The sequence below is a fragment of the Echinops telfairi genome, unplaced genomic scaffold, assembly GCF_000313985.2.
Source record: "Echinops telfairi isolate 266 unplaced genomic scaffold, ASM31398v2 ScPeMD7_5868;HRSCAF=6743_0, whole genome shotgun sequence".
Classification (NCBI taxonomy): Eukaryota; Metazoa; Chordata; class Mammalia; order Afrosoricida; family Tenrecidae; genus Echinops; species Echinops telfairi.
Window position 1 is genome coordinate 13,709,974 of NW_022109767.1, and position 12,353 is coordinate 13,722,326.

The following is a 12,353-nucleotide window of genomic DNA, read 5'->3' on the forward strand; positions in this document are numbered from 1 at the left end:
GAAATAAAAGGAAACAATACAATGATAGATATTCCTAAACTTTGAAAGTAATCATTCCTTGGGAAAATCTATGTTCTTATTTCATTTGTGGACAAAACTATTGTGCTGGTTAAAAAAGAACCTTTATTTTAAACATTGAAATTGACTTGTTTACAAGGTACAGATAACATTAAAATGCTATAACTACCTTTTAAAATGAAATTAGAAATTGGATTGACCCTGGCTCTATACAACTAACTGGATTCCTGATGTTGTAACATGTTAAAATTATTTCCCATATAATATGAACTGATACATTCAAATGTAAATCATTATCCTTTTTGCATAAATTAAATTACACACGTTAACAACATTTCTTTTAATTATACATACACGGTTATTCTGAATACATTTCAGGGGCTCTTGGCATTTGCTCTTTGCTTGATAAACATTGAAAATTATGGCATCTGAAGACAGTGTACAAGGGACATCAAATCAGCTTTGATTCCATTATTAAGAAAGCCATATAGAATTGGATTAAGACAACAGGACATCATTCCTAACAAATGGCAAACACAATACACCAACTTGAAATGCCTGTTGGAAATGAGGTTATCGTTGAAATCAGTTACCACGTGGAAAAGGTGCAGTGGCATCCAGCTCACAGCAAACACTAATATCAGGATGGTGAGTCTATAAAACACACTTCGAGATCTTTTTTTTAATCGTGTGACAGAACGACCGACTCTCATTTCATGAGTGTCTGAGTTTTCTTCAGGCTTCATCTCAAAGCAGGTGGGGACACCTGGTATGACCTTCCTGGAGGAAGAAGAGTGATTTCTTACAGAGCCAAAGTTTTCTGGAAGCACTCCTACATGGTTGTCTTGAGAAGGTCTCGCTGGCGCAGGTAGCACACATGCTGTCTTCTTGCTGTATCTTCTTCTGTGTTTTCTGATGAACGAGTAACTCTGCTTATGGCTGCCGGCGTGGCTCACTTGAGGCCGGCTCTTTTTGGATGGATGGAGAGTTAGGTTGATCATCTCATTTTCTTCTAGCCTGTTTTCATTACCAGACAACCCACAGCTTATACTTCTACAGACACTGGTATGACTTACAGTTAGACAAACTAAGGGCAAAACATATTGAACCAGCAGCAACGAGATAGTAAAAGCAACTCGGTATGAATCAGATGGCCATGACTCAACACATAAATACCTGGTGCTTAGGGACTCTGAGCCAAATGTTTCCTGAAGGCCTACAAGGCTGTGAAACACTGGAAGAGGGGAGCAGATTGCAAAGCCTAGCATCCAGACAGTAGCTATCAAGAAGTAGCCATGATTTGCTGTTAAACTATTAGATAGAGGATGCCTTATCATATGATACCTGACAGTGGCAATCGATATTAAAATTAACGTTGAAACCAAAACCGAAACACATTGAAGGAAAGGCATTATATGGCACATGACTTTACCAAACATCCACCGGTCCAGCAAGATAGATGTTAATGTGAATGGGGAGCAAAACAGCACAATCAAGATATCAGAGAAGGCCAGGTTTCCTATGAGGAAGTTTACGATAGTCGTCTGATTACGCTTTCTCATGAGAGCCATTAAAATAAGCAGGTTTCCCATAAAACCAAGGAGACTTACAAACGTATAGAGTCCAATCAGAAAGTACTGTAAGTCATCTACACTGCTTTTATAGTCGTCCCACAGTGGAAAACCGGGATTCCGAGCGGCGGCAGTATTGTTCTCTGCGGCATGTGTCCTGTTTTCATAATCCATATTACAGTCCTGCTTGAAATGAAAAAGACATTTGTTAGCAACTTGAGCAAACGACATGACTGCTCCCGTGACCACACTAAGACCCCTAAGAAAGTCATCCCAGGTCTTTAATTGTTCCAAATAGTGTGCAAACATCAGCCAGTGGCAATCAAAGCGTGTCCATCATTTCTGTAGTTGCATTGTGTTAAAGTTAAAGATCTTATTTTACAATGTATGCAGGAAATAATGTGAGAAAAGAAAAAGGAGAATGTTAATAAGAACTTTAAGATCTCTATTTGCAATAGCTCATTCTAGTTTATCCTGTGGTCTGGCCCTAAAGATTTTTTAATCTTTCTTTCCTTCCTGAATCAAGGCCAAATTAAAAAGTCACCTGTTCTAAAAGTATTCTCTGCTCTACTCAACTGGATGAGACCTAAATTCTTTAGAATCCTTAGAGAACTCGCTTTATAGTTGTCTAATTAAATGTGTCACACCTGCTTCGCATTGCCGCTCTAATGCATACCAATCTTCCTTATTTATTTATCAACAGAATTCCTTACTCACCTTGGTATCCAGAATGATATATGGAAAATGAAATATTGAAACAAAAAACTGAAAAATCTAAACGTTATATAGTTCATGCATCATTCAATTCTAAGCTCCCAAGTATAGAAACCCTCTTTCATGATCTAGTAGTATACAGGAGGCACTCAACTTTGGACATGTCGAGGCTGGCAAGTCCACCACAACTGGTCATCTGATCTACAAATGTGGTGACCTTGGCAAAAGAGCCATTGAAAAATGTCAGCAGGAAGCTGCCGGGATGGGGAAGGGCTCCTTCAAGTCTGCGTGGGTCTTGGACAAGCTGGAAACGGATGTGAGCATGGCATCACTATTGACATCTCCCTGTGGGAATTTGAGACCAGCAAATACTATGTGGCCATCATTGGTGCCCCTGGACATAGAGACTTAATTGAAAACATGATTACAGTAGCATCACAGGCTGACTGTTGCTGTTGGTGCTGGTGAATTAGAAGCTGGTGTCTCCAAGAATGGGCAGACCTATGAGCATGCCCTTCTGGCTTACACACTGGGTGTGAAACAGCTCATTGTCGGTGTTAACAAAATGGATTCTACTGAACCACCCTATATCCAGAAGAGATGTGAAGAAATTGTTACGGAAGTCAGCACCTACATGAAGAACATTGGCCACAACTCTGACACAGTAGCATTGTGCCAATTTCTGGTTGGAATGGTGACAATATGCTGGGGCCCAGTGTGACCAGGCCTTGGTTCAAGGCATGGAAGCTCACCCAAAGGAAGGCATTGGCAGTCAAACTACACAGCTTGACGCCCTGGGTTGCATCCTGGACAAAATTTGCAGTATTGGCATTCTCCCTGTGGACAGAGTGGAAACCAGTGTTCGGAAACTTGGCGTGGTCACCTTTGCTGCAGTCAATGTTACCACAGACATGTAGTCTTTTGAAATGTGCCACAAAGCCTTGATCGAAGCTCGACTTGGGAACAATGTAGGCTTCAATGTCAAGAACATCTCCGTCAAAGATGTCTGCCGTGGCAAGGTCGCTGGTGACGGCAAAAAGGACCCACCAATGGAAGCAGCTGGCTTCGCTGCTCAGGCGATCATCCTGAACCATCCAGGTCAGACCAGTACTGGACACACATCTGTGCTGGACTGTCACACTGTCCACGTTTTTTTGCAAGTGTGCTGAGCACCCAGAGAAGATTGATCGCCATTCTAGCAAGAATCTGGACGGTATCCCCAAATTCTTGAGATCTGGGGATGCTTCCGTTGTTGGCCTGGTACCTGGCAAGCCCAGGTGTGTGCCGAGCTTCTCTGAGTATATTTCCTGGGTTGTTTTGCTGTTCACATGAGACAAACAGTCGCTGTGACTGTCATCAAGGCTGTGGACAAAAAGGCTGGCAAGGGCACCAAGTCTGCCCAGCAGGCTAAAGGAATATTACCCAAGACATCGGTCACTCTTGTCTCGGTCACTGGTGGAAGGACTGTCTCGGAATTGTTTATCTCAATTGACCATTTTACTTCAACAGTAAAAGTCTGGTTAATGATAACTGTATCGTAAAGCTTTCAGAAGGAAATGAATGTTCGTGGACCACATAGTTCTTTTTGTGTGTGGCAGTTTTGAGTTATTAGTTGTTGTTTTTCTCACTGTAATTTTAATCATTCTATTGGGAGCTCATCCAACTCTAATCACAACCCATCCATCGATCCATAGTGTCAAGTAAATTTGTACATTTTTTGCCATCATAGTTTCCAAAGCATTTCTTTCTACTTGAGCCCTTGGTATCAGCTCCTCATCTCCCCTCTCCCTCCCCCAGAGTTATTAGTTTTCAAATCGGTAGTTGCTAAATGAAAAACAACCCAACCAAAAATTTGTCGTAAATTTTGAGACCCATTAAAACAAAGGTTAAAAAAAAGTTCAATGAGAAAAAACTTAAATAATTCAAGAGTTCTCTTTGCTGTTCAGTCATCCTTAGATCTTTGCCATACATGTGCATGGATATTGCCTCAAGTTAAAAATTACCATCTTATTCATCAAATTATTATTCAATGGTCTCCCGGAACTATCGTGGGCAGGTGAACTTGTAATAAAAGTGTTAGAGTAGACCTTGCTTGGTATTTCTACCTCATTTCCTGAGCTCTGCCGACCCCCTTGTTTGAGCCGACCTCCTTCATGATCCTACTTATATTCACAGTATATACAGGCTATTGGTAACTGTGCCCCTGATTAGTCTTCTTTCAGCTTACTTTCTGAAACCTATGCTTTTCATGGTCAGACCGCAGATATCAACTGTCTCTTCTACTTCCAGGGCAGAGAAAAGAGAAAAGATAGACAATGGATGTGTACTTTCTTGAAATATGTGACTCTGGGTTGACAACTACTACTAAAAAAATTGCTAAACCGAATTTTTGAAGAGGGAGAAAGTACAACTTGTGGCAACAGAAACGATGTGGTTTTGAGTATGATAAGTACGAATTTCACTTTACTTGGATCTACAAGCAATGCCCATAGAAGCAGTCGTCAGGCAACCAAATGATGCACTAAAGACAAATGTGTTGCAAAAGACCTCTTTAAAGGGCTGAAAAACAAAGATGTCACTTTGAGCACTTGAAATTTGCTTCACCCAAACCATGGTATTTTCATAAGTGTGAAAGCTGGCCAATGAATAAGAAAGAGAAAAGAAGAATGGGTGCCTTTGAATTCTGGTGTTGGCAAAGACTATGGAATAGACCATAGACTGCCAGATGAATAAGTAAACCTGTCTTGAATGAAGTACGACCAGAATGCTTCTTAGAAGTGAAGGTGGTGAAAAGTCATCTACTTCAGATATGTCCCAGGAGAAGGACAATATGCTTGGTAGAGAGTCTAGGAAAAAGAGGAAGCCCACCAACAAGATGGGTTGAGAGAGCAGCTATAACAATGGGAAACATCGAAAACCATAGCAAAGATTGGTAGGACAGAGTAGGATCAGACAATGCTTCAGTCTGTGGAACAGACTTCCAGCACTTAACAACAACACACACAAACATAGGCAAACAGTGCAAGTCAACACGCGTTCAGTAGCCCCAGAATGAGATGAGGAGGGATCGACATAGACACTCATTTATCACAGCTTAGAATTGGGTATTCTTCTTGATAAGAGCTATCATGTAAGCAACATAAACTGAAATAGCAAAAATTATTTATGTGCTTTTATTTACGTGAAAACGCATACCATGTCGCAGTTTTTCAAGAAAAAATTCTGTTTTAAACATGCTGAATTTTTTAAGCTATTAAAACTACTGCTTCAAAATGAATGTAATTGGGCCCTGGAGAGACACTGGGAGAAGCAGAGGTCAACACTCACTCTTTCTCTTCCTGAAGAAAACATACTTACATATAACTTAAAGGCAAGGCTCCTTTCATTATTGAATAGCTCAGGATGATTGGTTTTCCCTCCATTACTCATTTGGTAAACACACTATAAAGATGACTATGGCAAGGTGCTATGTGAAGAATGTCCCTTGAGAGATTAAGTCAAGGTTACACAATGAATAATTGGAAACTGCAAGGGCCTGAGATAATGTAATGCCGTAAAGATATGAATGAATGAATGAACTGCATTCTGTGGCTGTCAATAGCGCACTGTTCACTACAACAAGGACATTTGCTCTGATACCTATTGATTACTGATTTTTTGGTTTCACTTTTCTTCTGTTTGTTATCTTTTTTTAAAATCTCCTTTCTAATGTGGACTAGACAGCCAGTAACAACAAATACTCATTTATTTACTTTCTTTTGATGTGATTGGGTAGTCAATTTTCTGCCGTTCTTCTAGCCCACAGCCATTCCTCAACACACACACACACACACACACACACACACACACACACCCCAAACACAGGGGACACATAACCTAAGTGTTCTACACAAAATGAACATTCTCTGATTTATCTTGGCTCCAATGAATGACATTGGATCACAACTAAATCATGAATATTGCATACAGGCAGACCAAAAGGTGCTCAGCATATTTTTAATATCTCTCTCTGTAGCCAGAGGATTGTTCAAAAATTAAGACATTTGTCCAGTCCGATTTAAGTCTTCCATTTTAAATTTGAAAACTAAGGTAGAGGAAGTTACCACCTCTTTTTTCCTGAAAACGCAATAAACAAATCCATAATGCAAATATAAATCTGTGTAATTATCTGCTTTTCAACAAGTGTTAAAAGAAATGATGTACAATTTCAACAAAATGTACAATTTCAATTTTATGAATTATGGAGATACTTCAGTTTATTTCGGACTAGAAAAATCAGAGAGCATTTAAAAAGATTGTTTGACATCAGATTCAATATTGACTGCGAAACCTCTGGATATGAACGTTCGTTCATCTTCCACTTGGCTTCTCCAGTGGAAGCTCCAGTTTTAATTGTCTGAGTAAAAATGAAGGGGAAACGTCCTTCGTCAAACTGTCATGACCTTCAAGACAGTAGTTCTCCATTAATCGCTATAAATTGAAAAAGACAAATGAGGTCTTTTAAATGTAGTCAGAGTTGTCAGAAAACAGGTTTTTCAGGGAATAATAGAAGGACCCACAGGGGAATCCAGGAATACTGAGACTGAGTTTATAACTCTAAACAAGGTTTCTTTGATAAGATAATGTCCTGTTTTATGAAAATGCGCATCTTTTTTTTCCTCACAAGGGATGTTAATCACACAAAGGAATGCATTTTGTCCCTTCTAGTAATGACCAAATGTCAACTACTACCTGTTTTGCTACCATCCTGGAACAATGGCGAGATTCAATAGTCCAAATACTCCCATTAATTATTTTAAAGTTGGAATCTGCACAATTAAAACCGAAAAGATAAATATAGCTCCGTTCAGCTTCCACACGCGCACACACACAAGCACGCATGACCGACCCTCGGTTCTCAATCGCAACAGCTGTTTCTCCTCCATTCAGAAAACGGAACTTTTCACATGGCATGCCAGGGTGCCAGGTCTGCGGGAAGAGCGTTTTCCAGCGCGTTGCATTGCCGAGTCGTCTCGGCTTCTGCCCAAGAAGCCCACATGCCATCAACGGGAGGTCTGGGGGTACGAATTCCGTTTCTGCAATTCGAGGTGTGTGGATGCACGGCATGGCTGCGAGTGTCCCTGGGCACACGGGAGCGCAGACCTAGGATGGCAAACTGCCGGCGGCGAAGAGCTGGCCAGGGGGACTGACCGCCCGCGTGGCGCCCGGGCGCTCCCCGGCCTCCGGCGGGGACCGCGCGCGCCCAGGGCTCCCCGGGCCCCGGAGGAGCGATCCGGGCGCCGCTCGGCTCCAGGCTCGGGCGCGGCTCCCGAACTCTCGGGATCGGCGCCCGCCGGCTGCACCGCGGTGAGTCCGGGGCTGGAGAGACGCGCGCGGCCCTGGCGACTTCAACCGCCCGCGCTCCCTTCCCCTGCACCCCCTGTCATCCAAGCCCGCACTTGCCCAGTCCGTGCGTCTTCCCGGGGGCACCCCGAGCCCACGCCGGCCCCAGGACCCGGGTGCGGGCGGCCAGAGCCCCGGGCAGGCCCTCGGCGCGTGGGACCCGGGCACGGCCGTCGTGGAGGGGCCGCGGGGAGAGGCCGAGCCCCATACCTGGAAGCCCAGGCTCCGGGGAACGCAGCTCCAGCGCCCACGCGGCAGGAGGAGGATCTGGGAAAGGTGGGGAGCCCGAGGGTTTTAGAGGCTCCTTGGGAACACGTGACCACTCTGGGGACCCTGGAGACCCTGCTCGGGGTGCCTTCCCCGCTGCAGCCTTTCCTAAAGCCCTGGCCCGCTGCCACTGAGCATCTGTCCTGATGTTTGGGCGTCTTAGAGAGACAGTGCCCAGTCACCTGGTCTCTAGTTGCCACCAGGGCCAAGTGAACTTGACGTTGGTCTTTCCTGTGGCCAACCTCTGAAATCAAACTCAGAGGAGTTTCAACCTGGCGAGAGTCGGAGAGTCATGGAGTTTAGTATCTTTGAATAAAACAAACAAATGGTAAGGCCCAGGTTTGCTCTTTGCTCATAAAAACAAGAACGTTTTTCCTCCTGGCTCCCCCTCACCCCCACTCCCGCGCCTTTTCTGTCGTGAGGAAGGGCAAAGTCGGGGCAAAACCTTAACCTGAATGCCCAAAGGATGCCGGGGAAAGAGGGATGTATCCCATGGCCTAAGGAGTAGTAGGTGTGAGGTTAGGCAAGTCTTGTGGAGCAGGGTATTGGTCGAGAAGGAATCAACACTTTGCATTTCTACATTCCATAACAAAAAGACGAGGAAGTAAAAGGTTTGTCATATTTTAATGAAAAAAGACAAAATGTCTAGCCTTCTGTTCCTACTCAGCGTCATCATTTTCAGCTCTAATGTTTCCAAATTTCTAGTGCTCAGGTTTGCCTTATTTTTAGCTAGTTGGCAGGTATTTCAGGCTTCTGGTGTGTGTGGAGGGGTGCGGGGGTGGGGTGGGTGTTAGTGAGAGAGCATGATATAAAGATAGATGGTGTGACAGAGAGGTTGATAAAGATTAAGAGGAAGGAATCCATGTGGTTTTGAACACCTCTGTGCTGTAAGAAAGGCTGTATTTTATGATTTAGTTTAAAATGGAAAACAATTGTGTGACAGTGCATCTCAGCATCGCTTGTTCAGTGACGACTGAAATCCCGTGGGGCTGGCAGTCGATAAACTGGAGAAAGTGTATCCCTGGGGAACAGTGCAACTTGTAAATATAATTTCTGGGGCAACAAATGCAAGCTGTTATTCCCAGGATAAGGAGGGGGGAAAATCGGACGCTTCTTTTCTGTGAATTTCAGTGTTCAATACCCAGAGGATCTATTCAGAGTGTCATTTTATGAACCAGAGTTATCTATGGGCTTTTAAATACCTCAGCTCCTGTTTTAGTCTCTCTTCACCCCCCCCCCAGTCCCCACCCCCCCTTGCCTCTGGTTACTGATACATTCTCTCCCAAAGTGTAAGCAGTAAGCACTCTGAGCCAGCCCTTGCTTTTCTGCAGTGGGCAGGGGAGAAGTGGAAATGCCAGGAAGCAAAGATGAGTTCTTAGACTTCCTTAACTCCACCCTGGATAGTTAATGTACCGCAGGTCACCACGTACATCTCTGTCCTGTCACTCACACAGGCACCAAACCACTTCCACTGTGTCTGCTTTAAAATACTTGTAAAGAGCCCTTCGTGATAATCTTCTTTAGGAAACTACTCTATGGCACACATTTTGCATATTAAAAATGGAAGGTGAATTGTATTGTTTTCCTGTGATAGTCTGGAGTTTCAGGTTGAAGTCATTATAAGTACTAGGGCACTGAAAATAAAAGGTCAACATGTCAGTGTACTGAAGGTTCCGATGAGGTTCCATTTTCTCTTTCACTGCAACATGTAAGCCTCAAAAAGGGGCGTCGGAATCTCTCCCTCCCACATACATTCTGATATACAATATTAAGGATACACAGAGTGAACAAGTAATCTTTTCCTTCTGAAGAAATTATTGACTTAAAAATTCTAACAATGAGCTATATAGAGATGTGATTTACCATCTAATATCCCAGGATGGATTCAAAAGCGACCATCATTCTTTGTAGAACATAATGCTCTTGTTTCTTGTGTATTCAAACAGGGAGTATCACTTCTGGGATCAGTAATGTCAATGTCCGTCTCTGCTTTATATGTTTTTTTTTCTACTCACTTTTATAAAAAGCTCATTTGGGAAATTAAGTTGGATTTTATGTTCAACAAAATTAGATTGGCTATTTCCCTGTTCTCGCGGTTATTTGTCAGTTATGAAAGAAAGCTTCTTTGTAAATATGCAAGTGGAAGGCCACTCAGGACTAATAAGACAAGTTATTGAACAAGCAAGCACTTTCCAAACAATACCTAAGGTAACATTTTGCTGAAGACACGTTTTGTCAAGTTATTACTGTATTTTTAATAATGGCTAGCTATCTGTGGATGAGAGTGACTTAGTAACTATTTCTTTTATAATATAATAGTTTACTGACTTATCTTACACAATCCAACATATCCATTCCCAGTCAATGTAACTCTTTAGGTCACAGCATACGACTTCCGTATATTAATGATAAGAATATCCAACCAACCCACGACCACTGAGTTCATTCTAACTTATAGTGGCCCTGTTGTCAGCTTTCCGAGCCTTTGTATATCTTGAGGGGAGCAAACAACCTTATCTTTCTCCTGGAGAGTACCTGGTGGGTTCGAACCACTGATTTTTCAGAGTGGCACTTCAACTCTTCCCTGACAGTGAAACAAACCCCCTTCTCACTGCCATCAAGCAGGTTGTGACTCATAGGGACCCTACAGGAGCGTGTAGAACTAACTGGCCCGGTGTGTTTCTGAGCCTGTAACTCTTTATGAGTGTAGAAAGCCCGGTCTTTCTCCGACCAAGCCTCCATGGCTCCTTAACAGAATTGGGTTGCTAAATAAGCTAGTTGTTGTTGCTAAGTGCATGGATTTCAATTTGATTGTAGTAACTCCATGTGATAAAGTAGAACTATTTAGTAGATGCATTTTCCCCTGGAGAATTTTTGTTTTGTTAAGAATATAGGAAGCGGGGAGCCAACAAACCCAGGGACAAGGGAACAATAAGGGACCTAAAATCGATGGGGAGGAGGGCTTAGAATGCCTGGCGGGGCTTGATGAAGTACAAGGTAGCCTAGAGGAATTACTGAGAGCCAAATGAAGCTTGAGCATGATAATGGGACAAGAGGAAAGTAAAAGGAAATAGAGGAAAGAACTAAGAGGAAAAGGATATTTATAGAGGTAAAAATACAGGCAAGTACAAATGTAAATATCTTTGTACATGTAATGATAGGGACATAGATCTATATACATATATATTAAATATTAAGGTAGCAGATGGGCATTGGGCCTCTAATCAAGTACTCTCTCAATGCAAGAACATTTTGTTCTTATATCCTGGTGTTCTATGATGCTCACCTTCCAGAAGTGAGAGCTGAAGGCAAAATAGGTGCATAAGCAAATGTGGTGAAGAAAGCTGATGGTGCCCGGCTGGCGGGACATTTTACAGTTGTTTTTCATTAGGGTATTCATTCAGATCACATTTTCCTTTTAGGAAGTACAACCTTTCTTTAAATACTTTTTAAATCTTAATAGTACCTAAAGCAAAAGGTTGCGTTAATGCCTACATTTTTCATTACAAATCATTTTGGTTTTGTTTCTTTGAATTGGTTGGGTAAAAAGATAATGTATGGAAGATTTATTACTAACGAGCAAAATTAAGGCTTATCAACAGAAACAAATACAAGTCATTTAAATTGATGTAAATGAGATACATAAATGGCAACTTGAGGCATATTGATTTGTCCTTTTAAGTGCTTTATTTCTTCTGAAATAGGTTGATTTTGATGATAAAACTTGGGACCTCACATGTATTGTGGAAGGACGTCTAGGGACTGGGGGTGGTTGCCAGGATGGCAGCGATCCTATATTTTAAGTCAGATGATCCCTTTTGCAGGTAACATGTACATCTGACACTGGTGAAGGGATGGTTTCTGTAATGCTGCCGTGAAGTTGGCTTGCTTACTCTGTTCTTATCCAATGTATAAAATAAAAGTTTCAGATTATTTCAAAAAAAATAAATAAATAAAGCATCTGGGGTCTTAAAGGCCTGAAGATAAACAAGCGGCCATCTAGCTGGGAAGCAACAAAGTCCACATGGAAGAAGCACACCAACCTGTGTGATCATGAGGTGTCGATGGGGTCAGCTATCAGAAGACCCAGAACAAATAATCACCAATGCAATCAAGGGCGGGTGGGTGGAATGGAGACCTGTGGGGGGAATAAGGCCAGCCCCCCACCACTAATCACGGATTCAGTAAGCGCAATTGTACGGTTAAGATACATAAAGATGATAGTAAAGTCATAGAGAGCATGAGACAGAGAAGAGAGATGGAAATAAAGGAGTCAGACACATTCATGGTAGCATGCTCACCTCCTGGATGGTCATGATCTTACCAGCCAGGTCCACGCACAGCGTGGCCTGAGGTGAGGTGGGTCAGAAGCCTCTGTTGATCACTAACCAAGCCTTATAT

General features: G+C 42.6%; 1 protein-coding gene and 1 pseudogene across 1 annotated transcript; one reads left to right on the forward strand and one right to left on the reverse strand.

Moving 5' to 3' along the window:
• Positions 1-151: 151 nt before the first annotated feature.
• NPY5R (neuropeptide Y receptor Y5) lies at positions 152-7,927 on the reverse strand. Its single transcript, XM_004708742.2, has 2 exons — positions 7,896-7,927; positions 152-1,772 (listed from the first exon to the last, which is right to left on the reverse strand). The coding sequence occupies exon 2, from the start codon at positions 1,761-1,763 to the stop codon at positions 438-440; it is 1,326 nt and encodes a 441-aa protein (XP_004708799.1). The 5' UTR covers positions 1,764-1,772; positions 7,896-7,927; the 3' UTR covers positions 152-437.
• LOC115871464 lies at positions 1,819-3,844 on the forward strand (annotated as a pseudogene).
• Positions 7,928-12,353: the final 4,426 nt, after the last annotated feature.